This window comes from Gadus macrocephalus, chromosome 14, assembly GCF_031168955.1.
Source record: "Gadus macrocephalus chromosome 14, ASM3116895v1".
NCBI classification, from domain to species: domain Eukaryota; kingdom Metazoa; phylum Chordata; class Actinopteri; order Gadiformes; family Gadidae; genus Gadus; species Gadus macrocephalus.
Window position 1 is genome coordinate 7,842,542 of NC_082395.1, and position 20,064 is coordinate 7,862,605.

At 42.6% G+C, this 20,064-nt stretch overlaps 1 protein-coding gene across 1 annotated transcript in view; it reads left to right on the forward strand.

Moving 5' to 3' along the window:
- Positions 1-20,064, forward strand: part of spon1a (spondin 1a) — a 50,958-nt gene that overhangs the window by 13,030 nt on the left and 17,864 nt on the right. The window contains exon 6 of the mRNA XM_060071457.1: positions 1,423-1,571. Coding sequence (XP_059927440.1) covers positions 1,423-1,571 — 149 coding nt within the window. The remainder of the gene's footprint in view (positions 1-1,422; positions 1,572-20,064) is intronic.

Here is a 20,064-nt window from a genome sequence, read left to right on the forward strand (position 1 = left end):
AATATGATGGGAATGTTTAACGGTACAGGAAGGGACACGATAAGGAAAAGGAAGGCTAGGGTTGCACATGTTCTCTATGTATCACTGTGCGGTATTGGACGATGCTAATCTGTTGTTATTTCCCGTTAGCAATAAAGATTGGCGGTGGAAACAAATACCAATACGAATTCTGCTCGGCAACATCAATCGAGAGACTCAAAGGCATGGGGGTGGGCGGGTAGCAGGTGTGTTATAAAAAAGAGTGATAATCGTTTCCTATGGAGCTGGAAATATCCAAGCGAGTCACATGTCCCCCCTCTATTTTTATAGCATGTCCTTCCAGTGAGAGGGACAGGGCGGGCCGCAGCTGCGCTGACACACATCGTAGGGCCAGGAGGTCACCACAAAGCAGGCCATTAGGACTTCTCCATTCTAGAAAACCATAATCATAACCTTGGGTTTATTTCCTTATTTCACGGTACTGCCTTCAATAAGCTTCTTTTGTTAAAGCTGATTGAGAAGGGGGGCTGCCCTCTCTAGTTTTGTCTAAAGAGACCGAGGGAGGGTGTTGTTTCTTTTGGAGAAAGGCAAATCGTTTAGAGGGAGAAAATGGCATGGCTCGTAACACCATACAGAGTTTGGGATGAAAGGGTGACAGGATGACAGAGAGAGATAAAGATAAGCAGATAGGGTGTGGTGCAAATAGAAAAAATGGGAAATATGTGTGCACTAACAGTATACTTAGTGAAATACCTTGAAGAGCATGGCCATACAATTTGTACTTACATTTTTGCAGGCTTTTTCCCCTTTTAACGTGTTATGTGCACAGGGGTATTTTCAATAAATATGCACTTATGCACACAATAAATAAAGCAGCAGCATGGTTTGAAAGGTATAATGCATTTGTGATTTTAGGTCCGGTCAGGAATGGGCTTTATGAATCATAACAGGCTGAGGATACTTGGGACAATAACAACACCTCAAAGAGGATGCGAGAGAGAATAATGTGAACAATCTAATAAAGAAGAAACCTTGCTACCTCTCGGGCTTTGGGGAGCGTCGGAAAGTGAGTTGCTCTAAAGGTAATTGTCCTGCTGGAGGTGGAAACACAAGCTGATACTTCCAGGCTTTTGTACCTGCTGAGAGAGAAGTGCACCATGTGGAATACAATCAATAGGTGCACCACACAGCCGGTGTAAGCCTGAGTTGAGTCGTTGCTAACACTTTAAGAGCCTGTGGCCTGTGGGATTTTCCTGACTATATAAGGTGAAATGTCTTATTAGTTATTATTATTAGGTAGTTCCATCGGACCTTCGCTGTCATCCATTTGGAGACCCGAACATCTCCCATCGACTTGATCTACTTCCTGTTACCGTGATTCTTTGGGTGCATCTGAAAGTCAAACCGATCATTGAAGCGTTCCTAATGTGTTCATCCACCCAGGTCGAGCGAACCACTGGTCTGCCATCATCGGGGCGTCCCATTCCAAGAACTACGTGCTGTGGGAGTACGGCGGCTACTCCAGTGACGGGGTGAAGCAGGTGGCAGAGCTGGGCTCCCCAGTGAAGATGGAGGAGGAGATACGACAGAAGGTAAGGACAAACCTACGACCAAAGGCACTTTAGAAGGCTGTTCGATGCACATGCGGTGTGCAGAGAATAAACACACAGATTGAGTAAATGGAAAATAAGCTGTACAAAAATAGTGTTGGCTCTTGGGACAGCTTGCTCTTTTTATCTGTGTTATGTCTGGCTCCCCACATGGGCGAGGCATTTGAAATCTCTGTGCTCTGAATTTGAAAGAGCTTGTCATTTTTCCAGCAGGTCTCCAGTGGTTAAACGTAGGGGGGGAATGCAAAGTGGTTTTGGTCACATCACTTTAGCCCGCTTACCTGTTGTTCAATACGGGTCCTCTGCTTTCTTTTTTCTTTTTGAAGACTTTCTTAAATTCTCCCCATTTTCCAGAACTCTCAGAGCAGGTGGTGCAGTAGGGTGGTGATGGTGGGGTGCTATCCAAGACGTTGTATTTATGGCTATTTTGGGAGCACTCGTTGTGTAATGACAAAGAATCACACCTGAGCCCATGATAATCATCCTAGACTAGACCCGATCAATATGGGCTCAAATGGCCCATTGTGTTGTCGCTGCATCGACGCACATCCACTGGATATCCTGTGAGCAGCTTATGTGTCTGTCCGTGCGTTTCCATACAAACTTGAGCAGACTAATCTCACTACCTGACCTAAGGATCCCTAAATAGCCGAGCTGTACGTCCACTTACATGAGATCCAATTCAATTTCCATTAGCCTCAAAAGTGCATTCATTCTCTTGATCGATCTGTTTGTCATCATTGTTTAAGTTGTAGACCAAATTAATCTTCATAAATGACATCCCTGCATGGAAGTTGCACTGTACAACACACACGCACAAGTCTTTTGTTGTCTTTTGTGCCCTTGGAGGTAAGTGAGCCAGTGGGTGCAGCTGCCTATCTCCTTTGAGCAGTGGAGCACTCCTTTGGTAAATGCTGACACAAACAGAAAATTGATTCGCTTTTGTGTCAGGTGGGCCGTCAGGGGGAAGAACGAGCGATGAATGCTGAATTGATATTCATGACCAGCCTCCATTCCAGCCAAGAGGTGCACTGATCGCACTGGTTATACAAAGTTTCATTTGCCGAACCAAGCAAGCATGCCGACCACAAGCAAGCTCTGACACACAAACGCACTCGCACACATGCACGCACACACACAATCACAGTCACACACACACATACACACATGCAAATAAACACGCGAGAACATGCACACACAAATACACACACACACAGACTTCAGCACAACCACACACATGCACAAATCGGCCTGTACACACACACTTGAAAGTACCAACACCCACATGCACACACATTTCTGCACAATTATACATGTACACAACCAAATGTACAAACACAGTTGAATACACACACACACACACACACACACACACACACACACACACACACACACACACACACACACACACACACACACACACACACACACACATAGCCAATACAGAACATGATGGCTTCATTTCCAGAGACTGTCACCCTTACAGGGCAGGGACAAAGATGTGACTTGCCATCTGTCTTGTTTCGACACTCGTCAGATGTCTTGTGTGGGAAACATGACACAATGGCCTCTCTGCTCCTAACAACAACACCTTGGTATTGGCATTGAAAGATTCAGATAATAACTTCAGAATTCACAGGAATAGTTTTCAGTTTTGACTGACATGTTTTTGCCCTTTGTGATCAAGTTCCGCAGATCTGCTGTCTCTGGGGCATGTCCCAGAATTATCCATTTATTTTTCTGTAACGTTTCCTAAATTCAAAGTTATTGTAATTCCGTACAGGACATATTACTGCTGTACAATGTTCCTCATGTATTGATTTCGTAAAGTTCGCCAAGGGCAGGTAGCTCCCTTATTATACTTTCTTTCTAAACGAGAAAAATAATATATATTTCCTAATTATGATCCATTGAGTTGGAGACTCTCACCCACACCAGTGATCACAGTCATCCCATCCAGAAAGAATACTCTGCCATGTGTTACACACAAGGTACTATGTTAACAGACTGATAGTTTTGGGGAAAAGCCTTCTGATTCAAATCTACTCTGCGGATCATAAATTGTCCACAAAACGGTAAATTCTCTCCAGTGTTCTCAGGCCCCTTGTACCTTACATTCCCAGCATGCTATACTTATCATTCATAAAAACATCAACACATCAATCAATGTTTATTCATCCGCAGGCTTTGAGAGTTCTGATTTGAGCAGAGACACTAGTAAACCCACAGCTCTGAGAGTGTGTTGGTTCCGGAAAGAAAAACACAAAACCAAAGTTTGTAATGAGTTTCCTAGGTGAATGATTTAAATCAATGTTCTGGTTCGATCCTCTGTGAACCATCCCCTCTGTGAACCAGTCTGTGCCTTTAGCCATTCTACCTGCAACACCCTGACACCAGAACACCTCTTAGTGCCCCTGAGATCTCCCACTGCTATTATTCTCATTACTTTGGAATCACTCCACCAGTACTCTCCAGTTCTCCCACTCTGTCTCAGAAAAAAGCCCATGCAGCTGGGTGGGAACCTGCCTCGCTCCACAAGAAGACAGCACGGAGCCAGAGAAAAATGTTGAGTTTAGTGCTGTCAACCCGGACACTTTTCTGCTTCCTGTCCCAAACTTCTGGGGAATACTTTTAGCAGTAGTCGGGGAGAAACTGTCACGTTAGCGCGTATCATGTAATCCTTTTCTCGACCGTACCCGGATTTCAGATTGCACACTTGTCCTCAAGGGAGAGAGGGACTTCGGGAGAATATTGCCTCAAACTCTTCACCTCACCGCCAGCGATGGTCCGCCCATCAATTTCCAACAGGGTTCAATAGTTCAACAGTCCCTCACATCTGAGTGCTTGTGAATCTCGAACTTTATCCATCCATATCCATCTAGCTGCACCTCTTTGCTTTGTGAGGTTCTGCTGGTCCTGGGCCACCCTTGGCTTGCACTCCCTAACCCCAACATAGAACGGTCCTCAGTCAGGGTGCTCAGATAGGTTGCCTCCTATCAAACCAGAGGTCTCTTTGTGTCCCTATCCAGCCAATCCTTGGTCTCCAGTTGGTGACAAGAGAGTTCTCACCTGTGTCCCTTCCGAGTATTGGGGGTCAGGATCGGGGTGTTCACTTACCTCATTACTAGTGTCACAAATCAGACTTTAGATTAATATTTAAAGTCTGATTGCTGATTAGCCATCAGACTGAAAGCCTCATCCACTCGCTGAATTAAGGATTTTTCGATGTAGAATATCTCCAAAATGAGGCAGAAACACGGCCTAACTTCGCACCTAGCAGGCCTGGTTTCTGGCCAAGGCTCTGTGCTATCTCCGCCCAGACATATGCTATAGCATTGGACTGCTTGATCAGAGATTACCAGTCAATGTTATCAACTCTTGAGAAGCACCCGTCCTCGCTGTGATATATTTTCCTCTCGCTCTCAGCTACAGACGCGTCTGCAAAGGATGAATACATTCAGGAACCTCTTGGTGTGGGTTTCATCTGACCTTTCCACCTCCCCAGCTGGTGCCGGGTTGGTCTCTGTGGGTTCCAGAGCTGGTTGGTCCGGCCCAAGCTAAAATGATAGGTACCCTGCCAGGCTAACCTGGTATTAAATGGGTCACTGGTTTGCTATAAATATCCATTAGAGCTATGGTCTCACCAATTCTGCCCCTCAAACCTTTTTGCGGCATTTTTTATAATGCACCACTTGAATGTTTTTCTGTTGATTTTTAACCGTTGAATTGCCATCGCAATTTCTAAGGGGAGGATTTGTCGGCGGACACAGGGATGCAGGCTTTAGGTTCATAGCGGTTATTTTTGTCGGAGGTGATTTGTATACTCGGTCGACCCTTACCGACACTCAGTGTGTCCCTAATGAGAAGTTTAATGAGGCTCTCCGTAGACCACAGACCTGAGTCCAATGCCTCAGATGGATTATGAAATATCCCATTTCCTCAGACCAGTGTGGGGTGTTTCCATTACTGGTCGGGTGCAAACAGAAACACACCATTACGTTGAGCCCCACAGCTGGGCTGCAGATCGCTGACTACATACATGCCACTGCTGATGACCACAAAGAACCTTGCAGAATAACAAAAAGAGAAAGAACACCAATTATCTTGCTTTCTTGGCCTCGATGAACTCTAGATCATTTATTATACATGCATTGATAGATGATCGCAGGGTATGGTGGTGGGGTTTTTGGAACACAGTGGCCCTTTAGTTTGGTAACGTGCCAATATGTTTGTAACAATGAACATCAAGTGTTCATCCCACCTCAGAGAAATGTCAAGGGCACCCATAATAACACCCCTTCGTTCAATGAGTCTATTGCCGCCATTGAAGAGGTAATGGACAAAACATTTTTTAGAACCACACACAGCACTGCAAAGCAGGTCTGTTGCGAACGCAGTGCAGATGGTTGAGTTACTGAGAGCGGTTGATGAGGGGCTCATTACGCGGGGTTGTAGTTCAAATGAGGCGGCGGACTCATAGTGGGTTTTTGAGTGCTTGGCAGTTCAACCCTCTCATAGCTGCGTTCGCAAAGAGAGTGACACGGCTGCGCACTCCCGGGTCCCTCGCCATTAAACACTAAACGAGGCCATGGTGAATATTTGTTCGCAGAAGACTGTGTTTCAATATTAATGGATGTGGAGAGGGTGTTGTTGATTGAAGTGGGCTGTATACGGAAAGAGACACGACACTCATAATCAAAGAACATACATTTGTCAGGCAGTCTTTGTCTAGGAAGGATTCATTTTAATTTCAGGAGACCAAGACACAATTGAAAGATTATCCAAAACCTAGTGAGAGCTGACATACATGGAGTGGTGATCCTCTAACATGCTTGGCATGTGTCTGATGCACACAGTTTCAAGATACGTCAGGAGCAGAGAAGCCAGATGTATACCATAAGAGGTCCTCCTTTCTAGTGGGCTTCAATTGTTTCTTTGAGCATAATTTCCTTGCATTGAATTTGAATGCAAATGTCCATTTCCCCTGTCCTACTTTCTCTGCAGCTGCCTTAGACCCCTCTGTCATTCGGGACTGCTGGTGCTTACTGGATGCTGCGGTTGGTTTGACCACACTGGGCTAGCAATTAAGTACAGAGGGGCCACCCAAAGGGCGTGGCTCTGACCCCAGTGCTGCAGTCGACCTCGCCAAACGATGGCAGTTCCCCGCCAAACCATAGATTAGCGGGTGTGTTCAGCAAACAGTCAGGCGAGTCTTTACCACAGGAGCGATGCCAGACACGTGTCACCTTCCCCTTGCCATAATTTGCTGAGGCCCCGGTAAAACATCCTCGTGCAGAATAGATAGTCTTCCACCAGTGCTGTTGTAAAACTGAAAGGATAATTGCTTGGAGAAAAGAAGATAATTGTTTAGTTTGTTTTGTGGGGACCTCCTGACGATTCTGTTTTGTGTGCCAGAGGGAGAGAGCGGATTTATTCCCAGCCCTGTCCTGTGCTCCGAGATTGTCTGTTATTATGAAGGGAATATATTGACAGTACTGCCAGAGGCCACAGATTTAGAGTTCTGCTGCTGTATTGTGTGTGTGTGTGTGTGTGTGTGTGTGTGTGTGTGTGTGTGTGTGTGTGTGTGTGTGTGTGTGTGTGTGTGTGTGTGTGTGTGTGTGTGTGTGTGTGTGTGTGTGTGTGTGTGTGTGTGTGTGCGTGCGCCTGTTTAGTCTGACGTTCTTTAAATATCACAGTATGCTTCTAATGACTTGTGTGCTTGGCGGTGGTGTTGGTGCTTCGGTGATCCCCGGTATCGCATATAAACTTTTCTAGAATCTCAGACAACTTCAGACCTACAGACATAAAGTTAGAAATAGTTATGCATAGTTGTATAAATAGACCTCCGTAAAGTTGGCAGGCAAAGGAGTGCCAGGTCAACTCTTTATAAACACTGTAGTTCGGGATATTCACTGAGCGACCACTGATTTTAAATGCCTACATTCTTACACACAGAATACATACCTACATTCATTACAGAATTGTGATAGCATAACACATTTCTGTGGATGTTGTTTATAATGAGTACTGAAAACATCCATTCCTTTCCATCTGTGGTGTGCTGTAATCAAAATAAAGTATCTATATTTGCATTACTTCTTGGTTGTTGTTTTTAATCGCTTGCTGAAATTGTCCATAAATAAGTAATACACATTTACACTTTATTAAATTTCCCAAAAATGCATGCGGTAACTTTTTTGTACAATATTAATTTATACTTCAAATAAGTTGTCATCACAAAAGCCATATCCACTCAACATCAAGCTCCTTAAATATTTCTTCAGCATACTAAATTTGATCAAATATCAAAGTGGCCTAATCTGCTTACACATCAATTTAGTAAGGATGAATCAACAAAGAGGATTATGACACACCGTCCTTGTAGATAGACATGGTAGCAGCACCACGACATTTGTTGATGATGTGATGTCAGCTGTAGCTCATGAATGGACGGTTCAAACGTACACCTTTAGGAAGGGGCTTTCCTTTTCTTCTCAGGATTGGATTCAAATGGAACTAGGAAGCACTGAACGACTATTATAGCACTTTCCAGAATTAGAATGCAGAGACGAGACGCACTTCCCCTCGTTTCTCTTCTCTTTTTTTACAGTCTTCATGAGATCAAGGTCCACTAAATATAATAACCTGCACCATAAAGCGTTGTAATGTTTTATGCATGAGGTGGGCTCGCTGAATCTGTCCTCAGTAACGGCTCTACCTGCTATATTTTCCTTATGTAAATGAGACCTTGGCTCTGAGTCCTCCTCCCATTCACTGTAATCTCCATTTCATTTGACTGGTAGTGGACCAATCTGCCTTTTGCAGACTGACAGGCCATGGGCTCACCCCTTCATATGCATACCTATAAACTATTCACCTTTAAGTTTAATATTCTTTTCATAGGCTGATGAGATCTGCCTGACTATAACGAATAAGGGATAGGATAGTGTCGGGGTATTTGGGTGTTCAATTCACAAAAGGTATTGGGTTTGAACCCCAACGTCCATATGCCACCTCTAGGCACCCTTGAGCAAGAGGTCAATCCCTGCTCCTGGATGATGTGAACCTGAATTCAAAGAGACATGTGCATTAAGGTATCTGCTCAATGAATAAATTCATAATGTACAGCTGTTGACGTTGCACATTGTACTATAGTTGGTTGATTCGTGTTTCTTTGTGAGGTAGTTGAAACCTGGGATATCCAAGTAGTATTTCAGAGGTTTTGTGTGGTTTTCTTACTGCAATAGCTTTTTCAGATGGTGAATGGTTACGATTATGGTTTTCAGAAATGCTGTTTAACATCGAGTGCACTCTAATGCTAATTGTTTATTCATGAATATAATTTGATATATCTTTACATTTCCTGTCAGAGCAGATGGTACATTGCTAATTGAGTTCCCCGCTGGTTCTTCAGTCGGCAGAAGCAGACTGAACAACAGCCACACTTATGTTTTAAAATGTAAAAAATGACATTATCCTTCTCCATTCCATTTTCTTTGGCATAGATTATTTTTCGTTAATTTTTCCTTTTATTTTTGTTGGGGGGTCAATCATGTCACTTCAGATTTTCAGATTGACTTGATGTGTCAATCCATTCAGCATAGATACGTTTCATTCGATTTTGCTTCTGAACTTTACAAAAGGAAGGGATCAATTTGAATGGACGATTGTTACGGAAAGCAGTGCGCTCCCATGCCTACATTCGTGAGGGCCCCCAGCCTAAGTTGGTGGAAGAGGGATCGCTTTACCTGCAGTTGTATGGTTTCCCAGCTCCTCCTCACACTGGCCTTCAGTGGCTTGTGCTCACAGCCTTAACGAACACTGACCTCCTTAAAGAACAAAGAACAGGGAAGTAACAGGGGGAGGGGGAGATGAAGCTGAGCCGCCTGGAGAGAGAGAGGGAAAGAGAGGGTTAGATAGCTTCAACTGGGTCATCAAAGGCAGTTACCTCAATTCATCTCTAATAATACCCGCTACCCTGGGCCCGGGTCTGCCAGAGATACGCCCATAGACGATGACTGGGGCCTTCTTGATGAATGAGGGTGCCTGGGCATTGCAGGGGGCTGCTAGGCTGTGTGTGTGTGTGCTACAAGGTTTTAGAGATTGCCACTGAGGACATTCAGGAGTCAGCAAATCAATTCACAACCACCCCCCCCCCCCCTCATCTCTCACTATCTCTCATTATCTTCCTCTCTCTCTCTCTCTGTCTCTGTCTCTGTCTCTGTCTCTGTCTCTGTCTCTCTCTCTCTCTCTCTCTCTCTCTCTCTCTCTCTCTCTCTCTCTCTCTCTCTCTCTCTCTCTGTCTATCTCTCTCTCTCTCTGTCTATCTCTCTCTCTCTCTCTCTCCCTCTCTCCCTCTCTCCTAGAGAGATAGAGTGCCCTTACAGACTCATCTGCTGTTAGCATGGATGATTCTTTTGTCATTCCCGGCCTCTCCTCTCGCCTGTGAGATGTGCATGTCCTGGTTGCTAAGAGATTTGCGGGACATAAGAAGTGCATCATGTTATGCCAGCAGGTCTCTGAGCTGTGCAGCCCTGCTCAGGATAAATACCTGAAAGTTGTGTGTTAGCGATTCACTCTATGCACCAATCAGAGTTTGATCATGTCCCGCTGGCATTATATATAACTCTGGAATAAAGTTATGAAATAAATAAGGGTGTATGTTAACGGTTTGGACGTATATGCTGAGAAAGGCAGACCAGAGATTGCTGTGTACTGCTATGTTTAGAGCTTCCAGGTAAACATATCCGTGGACAAGCCGTACAACGTGGGCTTTTGCCCTAAAGACCTAAAACAACTCTAAATTTCTCATGACAGAGGCTTTTCAGGGAGTTGCCTATCGCATTTGGAATCGTTTACAGGATGCCAACATTGAGCACTTTAGTTTACAACTTGGACTGCTACCGGTACTATGAGAGTAATCGAAGGTTACTGTAAGCACTAGCCATTGCTGCCTAAAAGTTTACCCTTTTTCCCACATGCTTAATAAACCAAAAAATAATGCAAAATCAAGGGTATCATGCAACCCACATACATTTTTTCCTCCACATTATAATAGTAAAAAACAAATGGTTGTAGTGAAGAATGCTACTGGATGGTAATGATATGATTAGCATGACCAATTAGCATACTGGGCCTATGCGTCTAGCTGTTGCTGGCTGCTCATACATGGAAGTGAAGGGAGGTTGCGAACTAGCCTCAGGCTACACAGAGACATAATGATTATTATTTAACCAGAACTGTATAAGACACATTACTAAATGCCATATCCATGAGCTGTCCAATGTGATTCAACATACCAAGCTGCTACAGGGTTTTCCATCTGGGCCTGTTGAATCACGGATAATGTAGTAAGACACACTGTTGTTCATTTAATAATTTAAAAACTGTGTGTATAGTGTGTATATTATAACAATATTAAATCATTTATCATACACAACCAGCACACTGCCCCATTTCAGCTGACGTCTGATAAGACATTTACACTTATCGCTTTGCAGTAATTATCTTAGCACATGTAGTTGCAAGGATATCTTAGCAGCAACACATGCCATTTTTTTCATAAGAGTATTGTGGTGCTCTTATTTTAGACGTTCCATGTTTGCCCAAATAATGACGTCACGTGATTACATTGTTGCAGCACAGTTTTCTTCTACATGATGGATTCTTTATTATGCATACAGCAACTTCATTTTTAGGGAAATAAACGGTATGTGATTGATAGGAGGACATTGAACTAACTGTTACAGTACTCGATCAAATAACAACTGAAAATTAAAAAGGTGTAAAACAGCAACCATATTCATAAATGCAAAATATGGCGATTCCAAGATTTATAATTCTTGTTGCTCGGTTTCTTGTTAAAGCAGCACAAAGGCGAAACACATGCAGTCCTATTCATTCAACTCAACAAGTAGCCGGAATTGTTTTCAGTTTTTTACGTTTTTATTTATATCCCATTTAATGGCCAAATTATGTTTGATTATTTTTATTTCATTTGTATTAATTTATTTAAGTTTGAATTATTTGATTAGTACAACTACTATACATCTGGTAAATTGCACTCGTCATTTCCGCAATTATAACTTTTGCTTCAAACTAAATCATGACAACCGGACAATTATCTTTTTTTTCTTTTTGCAATCTGAACTGCAAATGAATCATCCCAGACAGAATACTTAACGAAGTCAACAACAGAATATCTAAACTGGCAATTCATTTCGGTGGGAAATATAATTATCACCCAGAAAGTGATGTGTGGTTGGTAGATCGCAGATATCCAGAACAAGGCCGCTGCTATGGTAGCAGGTTCTGGCAGTTCTGCTTCAACAGCAACCAGCAAACAGGTGTACTGACAGCCTACGAATCAAACAGGAATGATAACGAGTCACTCTCAACATAGCCCACGTTCAAAACTAATCCTATAGCTTAACATGTGTTTGTAGAAACAAAAAACACATGTTTAGTCAGAAGTGTCTGAGATGCGTTGTGTGTCGACCTACTCCACCAGACGAGGTGGATAGCTTCTAGCAAACCAAACAAAGTTCACTGTCATCCTCATGAGAGCATGCTGTTCTGGAATCCAACAACAGCTGCGGATTCAACACTGATTATTTTTCCAAACCGAGTTAATTGTTCATTCATCAGCACATTGTCGGCAGCACACTGACTCCAGCAGCCTCCTACTCATATCCATGCTAAATCATTTCAGAAGTCATTGGAGCAAGCAGACACTAGAAACCATATTAACACTGAGTATTTGGCTAACTATTGCCTATACATAATGATGGCAGTTTAAATGTCATTTCTTCCTAACAGGGAATTAGAAATGGTAAATCAAGCGTAATAAAGTAAACTTCAATGCACTTGGGCTAGATAGAAATTATTCACACAGTCTGGTTTGTTTTTGTAGATGAAAACAAATGTGTCATTTGCACTTCAATATTGGCTGTTCCAGTTTAACAAATTCATGTTTGGTGTTGGGATATTATTTAGTATTGAAAACTTCATGTATTATTTATAAGGTAAATAAGTTGGTATCATCTATATATATTGATACATACAGAGCAAAGGGTCATTGAGGAAGAGGTTCCAAAGTACCGACACCGTGACAGAGAAAGCACATGTGTCGCTGGGAGCTAGTTTAGTACGCGGCTTTGATTAGAAGATCACAGAGACCCTTCCAGGGGCGTATGGGTGGGAAAGCTTTCTGATGAATTCTAGGGCCAAGCCATGCAATGCTAATAAGTGATTACACCAATTATAAAATCACTACGTTATTCTGACAGCATCAGAAATCTCGATTTGTCATTTGTGAATGTTCGCATACTTTGCCAAAAGTCCAATGAATAGTGGCAAATGAAATACACTGCACGGTGGCTAGACAGAGGCTAACGGCTAGACTGGCCCCGGTGAGCTGGCTGTTGCCGTGCATGCTTGACATTGCCGTCGGTATGTGTTTGTGTGTATGAATGGGTGAATGTTAGGCAATAATTGTAAAGTGCTTCGAGTGGTTAGATCAAAGCATGCTCTAAATGTAGGCCACTTACCATTGACTATTTACCAAGTCCATAGAAAGAACAGCTGGCGTTATTAAACATTCTACTTACCAGACACTGGTATAGTACAATGTCTCCTGTGGATTTACGGTGCATCACTGTAATACAACCCATACGTTTAGGGCTCCTGAGGCTCATAGACCCAAAGCCTATATCCTACATCTCGTCAACGGTAGACATCTTCTCCATAGTTAATTAAAAGAAGAAAATAACGAAGGAATAAAACTACTAGTGCCAAATTGTTAATCATGTTTTGCGGCGTGTCCTTGATTATCTATTGCTTTTCTATATTCATCAATAAAACAAAGGTCGAAATGCATCCTAAAGTTCTTTATAGGAAGTCATTCATTTTCCTCTTTATAGCCATACATTTTACAGCACCGCCGCATTTTCATGTGACATTTGACTAATGGCTCTTTGTCTTCTTAGAGTGACCATTCAGTGTTCCTCAAAAGGATGAAAAGGAAATTCAAATGATCCCCCTATTTCCCCCTCTGCAGTAATATTCCCCTCATAGAAAGAAGAGAAACTGGAACTAAATTACATTTTTGATTTCTTTAACTTTCCCTTTCTGCCCTCCTCACTCTGACCACCACAAATGGAAGCGGAATATCCTGTGGATCTGATAAAGGCCTTTCAAGACTGACATTATAAGCATAAAAAGACAGGCAATACGGAAAGGGAGATTAGATTGGATTTGGGGTGCATTCACGAGAGAACAGGAGTTACAGGATTAACAACATTGGATCCTACAGCCCCAACAGGGTATTTAGTGGGAATTATTTTTGGGAGGATAACTGTTTTCAAAGTACTCAGTAGGGATCACTTAGATCATGGAGAATCACTTCTTGACACACCCGGTTGGCACAGTTTGATAATCTCGGATTTATGTTGCTGATGTAATTGCAAAACGTCTGCCAGATGATCATATTTATCTGACACTGGGATGTGTTACTTGGCCAATGTAGAGAAATGACTCAATATACTAGCTACATACCAAGATAGTGATAATGACTTTTCCTTTCAGAATTATGTTAGTTTACGTTATATTTGAATATGCCATTGGACCGCATCATACAGCTAGTCCATTTTAAATGTCTGTTAATTAGTTATAGTAATTTCATTACAAATTTTCATTTTCCATCTGGCAACTTTTCCTATTTCCACTAAGAAGCAATATTAATGCAGTTCATAAGAAGTCTTGCATCCTGTGTCAAACACATACCTGCAAATTTGTCATGAAATCACACAAGCATATGCTAATTCACATGCACACTCAGACACACACAAGCACCCAGACAGAAAGACACACACACACACACACACACACACACACACACACACACACACACACACACACACACACACACACTTTCAAATGCACACTCTTAAACACACACACACAGACACCCTCTCAAACACACACACAAACCCAAACTTGCACAATTGACACACACACAAACACCTGCATAAGCTAAACTAATATGTGTCAGTTGACTCATACAGTAATAAGGCTGAAGTCAGTCATCAGCTTCATCCGTACAGTGCAAATATAAATACTGCACAATGTGTCCCTGTGAATTTTTCTCCCTCCTCCTCCTCTTCCTCCTCCTCCTCCTCCTCCTCCTCCTACCTCCTCCACCAGTCTCTCCTCTGATCACTAATTGCAATGCCTGATGGGAACAAATGAAAGTCTCCAACTTTTTTGCGCACACACACACACACACACACACACACACACACACACACACACACACACACACACACACACACACACACACACACACACACACACACACACACACACACACACACAAACTGTAACATTGATGGCATTTGAAAGCCAATTAATGCAGGGACTAGTCAAAGTCACACAGTTGGAACCACATTGCCGTGTGCTGCTGGTACAGGTGCAAGGCACGCACACACGCACACACGCACATACACACACACACACACACACACACACACACACACACACACACACACAAGTACAACCTAGCACGCACACACAGGTACATACACACACTGATACAGTTGCAACCACATTGCCATGTGTTGCGGTTCCAGGTGCAAGAAACAACCCCCCTCCCACACACACACACACACACACACACACACACACACATTTCCACAATTCCTGGATATTTCCTGTGGTTGCTTCTAATTTGACACATATCTGACGCGACAAAAAGAAAGACATTCATTGTCGGAGGTCGGATAATGAGCACCATTGGACCGGAACTGGGTCCACACTAACGAGAACCAGGAACAAAACGTACTGAACCGTCAACACCTTGTTTGATAATTTTCTAATTCTGAATGTAATAGTTCATTCTAAATAAGTTTCAGTCAGAAACCTGCAGTCTTAATGGCCTAGCAGAACAGAGTGTGACTCATAGAAAACCATTGCATTGGCTACACCCTACAAGAAGAAGCTTTTATCCCATCACGTCACAAACACATTAATGGTGGTATGACGATGCTGGCAGAGTGGGGAAATGGTATTATGGCATTAAAATATCATGGAATAATTAATAAATTGATAAAAAAATACACATTGAACGGACTGAAAAAAGTCTATCCATATGTTAATGCAATAAATAAATGCAATATTTGCATAAATATGCTATGTAGTACACTGTGTTCATACATGGACAAAACAAGAATCTATATTTTGTTCACCACCTGCAGTGTCGTCGAATAACATCTCAACTGGAGTGAAAGCCTTTCCTGTCCGTCGACTATGCTAATGAGAGATTAGGCAAACAAACATAGAGAACTCATTTAGACTTCCACCATTAGCATCTCAACAAGATCCAAGTCAGCCTCGACCCAAACGAGCCAGAGTGCCGACTGCCAATAAAAACCCAAGACAGAGCCGGCGATGTTTGACTAAAAAGGGAAAAGCTGCAGCATAAACCCGAGACGTGCAGAGAAATAAATCAGATGTTTACACGTTTGTTTTCCCACATTTTCTTTCCACTTTATTCGAATACGAATGTGTAAACTGATGATTTATTTCCCGACACGTCTTGAGGGTTACGCGGCATCATAACATCGCACTTTTACTGAACGGGTCTGGGTGTCAGACGCCGTCCCCCGTAGACACCTTCACCTCCCTCCTCTCCATCCTGACTGTGTTTCCTCCATTAACCGGAACACAGTGTGGGATCATTGTTCTCCTGCTAACCATGTCCACCCCAGCGACGGCCATTATACCGGACTACACTCTTAAGCCTCTCTTGAACCAATTTCACGGCTGACGTGTTCAGTGTGTGAGCGGCTGCGACAGGCCAATTCCTCCTTGGCAGGACATAATCGACCCCCTGGGAGGGGGGTCTCAGTGACAACGGGCCCCAGAGCCTCAGTGTCAGAGTGTTACGGGTCAAGTGCAGAATCAAATACACATTACGGTGGAGTGAATCATGCATCGATGCACTTGTAAGGCGTGTATGCATAATATATTCATAGGTGTCCTTGTGCTAGTGTGGGTGTTTGTGTGTGTGTGCGTGTTTGGGTGTTTGTGTATGTGTGCTGCTTAAAACAGAACGGTACACACAAGCCTCCAGAACTTTTATGAGAAAAGAACTTTCCTGTCCGTTAAATGTTTATTTTACCCGCCAAATTGGTAAGATCAAGGATCTGTTGTTAAAACAAGGCAATCATTTTATATTACCGTAACTAATTTGGTCGAATAGCGGATGATTTTTATCCTTTTATCCTAGTCAAATACATGTCATTAATGAGCATTTAGGCATGAATGCCTGCAGGCTGTGGAAAACATGGCTCAAACCCAATATCAAATGAAATGTAAAATAACCTGCTCAAATAACCTGCTATTAAAACATACTAGCAGGATTTCTTTGCACATCTGTCTTCTATCATTCTACAATATTTGGTCATTCCAGAAGAAGTTCATTCGAATCCGTCAAACTGTCAAATTAAGTTTGAGCAAATGAATGCAAATTGCAATAGACATGCAATGAATGAAAGGATTGTATCAGAAAAAATGAGGAATTATCCAAAAAACTCAGACAATGATGACAATGACAAATGGTTTTACATTTTTAGACGGCCCTGACAGTATTCCAAGGAAATTGTTTAATTACTACCGTTGTAATGAATTTATTCATAAAGCTTGATTGCTCCGTGATGCGTGATTTCTTTTTAATTTTCTGATAGTGATAATGTTTCCTATTTGTGACGGTCTTGTTAACCGACATTCCAAGCTAAACTAAGGCAAGCCCTTGACTTGGAGTTATCAGTGTATGTCTTTGGGCCCTATTTTAACGGTCTGAAACGCAAGTGGAAAGCGCAAAGCGCAAGTAGCTTTGTGGGCGGTTCTACGGCGCTATCGCTATTTTACAGGCGGATAAATGACACTTGCGTCGCGGCGCAAGTGTCAAAAGGGTTGGTCTGAAGCAGCCTAATTACCCGTAGGTGTGGTTTGGGCGTAACGTCCAACAAACCAATGAGAGTGCCAGCTCCCATCCCCTTTAAGAGCCATGAGCGCATTTGAATCGGACGAGTTGATATTTTGACAGCGCGTCTGCAGTCTCCGATGAGACAGATGCACATGAATTTCAAACTGCAAATGGCTCAGTTTATTGCTAAATAATATGGCCTAATTCACACATGGGGGGTTTAATAAGGGGTTTTCTTCCACAACTTCAGAAATACTGAGTCCTCAAATAAATTTCGCCAAAGAAAACGTAAATAATATAACATATGATATGCGGTAACTGATCTATTTAATGAATAGATACAATACATTATAAACATTGTTTCTTATCAGTATTGTATGCTATCCTAATATGCATGTGTCTCCGCGGTAATAGACATTGCCATTGATTGTATTATGCGTTACGTGTTTAGTTTGCGTGTGTTTAAACAGAGCACACACGCGCGCCCGCATTCATTCATTCTTTTTAACACTCACTCGCGGTAAAACAATGTTTTTCACGATCAAATACTCATCAATCCTAAAAGTTATGGGCATGTAGGCCTACACGATGTCTGTGTCAAGAAAATATGTGTTTGCTGTACGGTGTTTGCAGATGCATTGATTTAAAAGTACAACTTATTACCGCTGCATCAGCTGTTCTTTCCCAAATAATTTACCAAGAATGTGCGGCTAGGTAGATGAGAGAAGCAAAGTGTATGCGCGAGGTGCACAAGCAATCCGTATGCATCGCATGCGCATGTAGGCTATGCATCCGCCCTTAAAATAGCATCTGAACAACGCGCCACTGACTTTAAACCAGGTATTTCCTGGTCAGTAGCGCAATGGTATTCAGCAACGGCAAAATAGCGTTTGCGCCAGAACACGCCTCCTCCTTCCGCCGAACCGCCCCTTGGGGCGCATGATCAATCCCTAATTTATCGGCGAGTGGCGCTGGTGGGAAAAGAACGCTCTGCGCCAGTTGTAAACTAGCAACGACACATGCGCCAGTGACTAAGTCACTTGCGCCGGATGCAAGATAGGGCCCAATGTGTGCAAGTAACTAATCATATCAACACACACTATAGACACCTGAGTGTATGTTGCCAAATTTGTGGGAGAGAATCCCTTGTTAGTGTCGGCTTAGTTCAGGAGGTAGAGCATTTGTCTTGTAACCGAAAGGTTGTTAGTTCCCCAGCTCCTCCTAGCTGAGTGTTGATCCGTCCCTGAGCAAGACACTTAACCCTAACTGCTCCTGACGAGCTGGCTGTCGCCTTGCATGGTTGACTGCCGTCGGTGTGTCAATGTGTGTATTAGCCGATGTAAGTCGCTTTGGATAAAAGCGTCTGCTAAAAGCCCTTATTGTAATTGTAATTAGTGAATAGAATTGCATCTCAGATTTCCTGTGACTGTTCCTCATGGGATAAACCAATGGATAAATGACAAGAATTAATTGTCGAGGTTCACAGAACATCCGAGGGATCCGGTCATGTTATCTTGCTCGTTGCTTCTTCATAGGTGTGTACTTCACGCTCGACGTCGTAACACATCTTTAGCTCACACGGTTCAGAATAGAACTTATTCGCGCATTTCTTGTCGTTTTCTTCGTTGTTCAATAATATGTATAAATAGCCCCTAAGGACTTTGAGATATCATTATAATTTCATATATCTATAATTATTAAAGGGCATGAAGTGCTACAGGTTGGAATGGTTTCTGGAAGGTTAGATGGGACCCACTGTGATTACCCGTTGTCAGAGAGGAAATACACCCACGGCATGACACACAGGCCATAGGTGTAATCTATAGGGGGCCGGGAAGTGGAGGGGGGAGGCTCACACACACACACACACACACACACACACACACACACACACACACACACACACACACACACACACACACACACACACACACACACACACACACACACACACAGTAAAACATATTTTCCTTTAAGTTCTTCTATTTATTACTTTCTTTTCTTTCGTAATTCACTATTTGATACTAAGATGCTGGTTCGAAACATTAGTTCAAACCACAGATTTAAGGGGGGTTATGTATTTGTGTTGATAGCGAAAAGTAGTGAGTGTATAAATTGCATGCTAAGCTAATGATGTGTGGTACATTTTGTCATTAAGCCAATTCATCACTAAGTCACTGGTCATTAACCCTAATGACAGCCTTGTGAAAAACAAAAAAACTTGTAGTTTATTCATGGTGGTACATTTGATCTATCTCTTCAGTGGAGAAACGCAAAGGTTGATTTTCCTTCTATACTTCAGCTGATTTTGAAATGTGTGCAGAACAGTGTGACTTTCTATGATTTTTATGACAAGGTTTTTCTTTGTGTCTGTGCAACAGATGACTTCATTGTATTCGGGAAAATTCAAGGATTGTATATGCACCTAGTTCCGTCACAGGTAAATATACAGAGGCTTGGAATCTGATTATTCTAGGGAGATGAAAACAC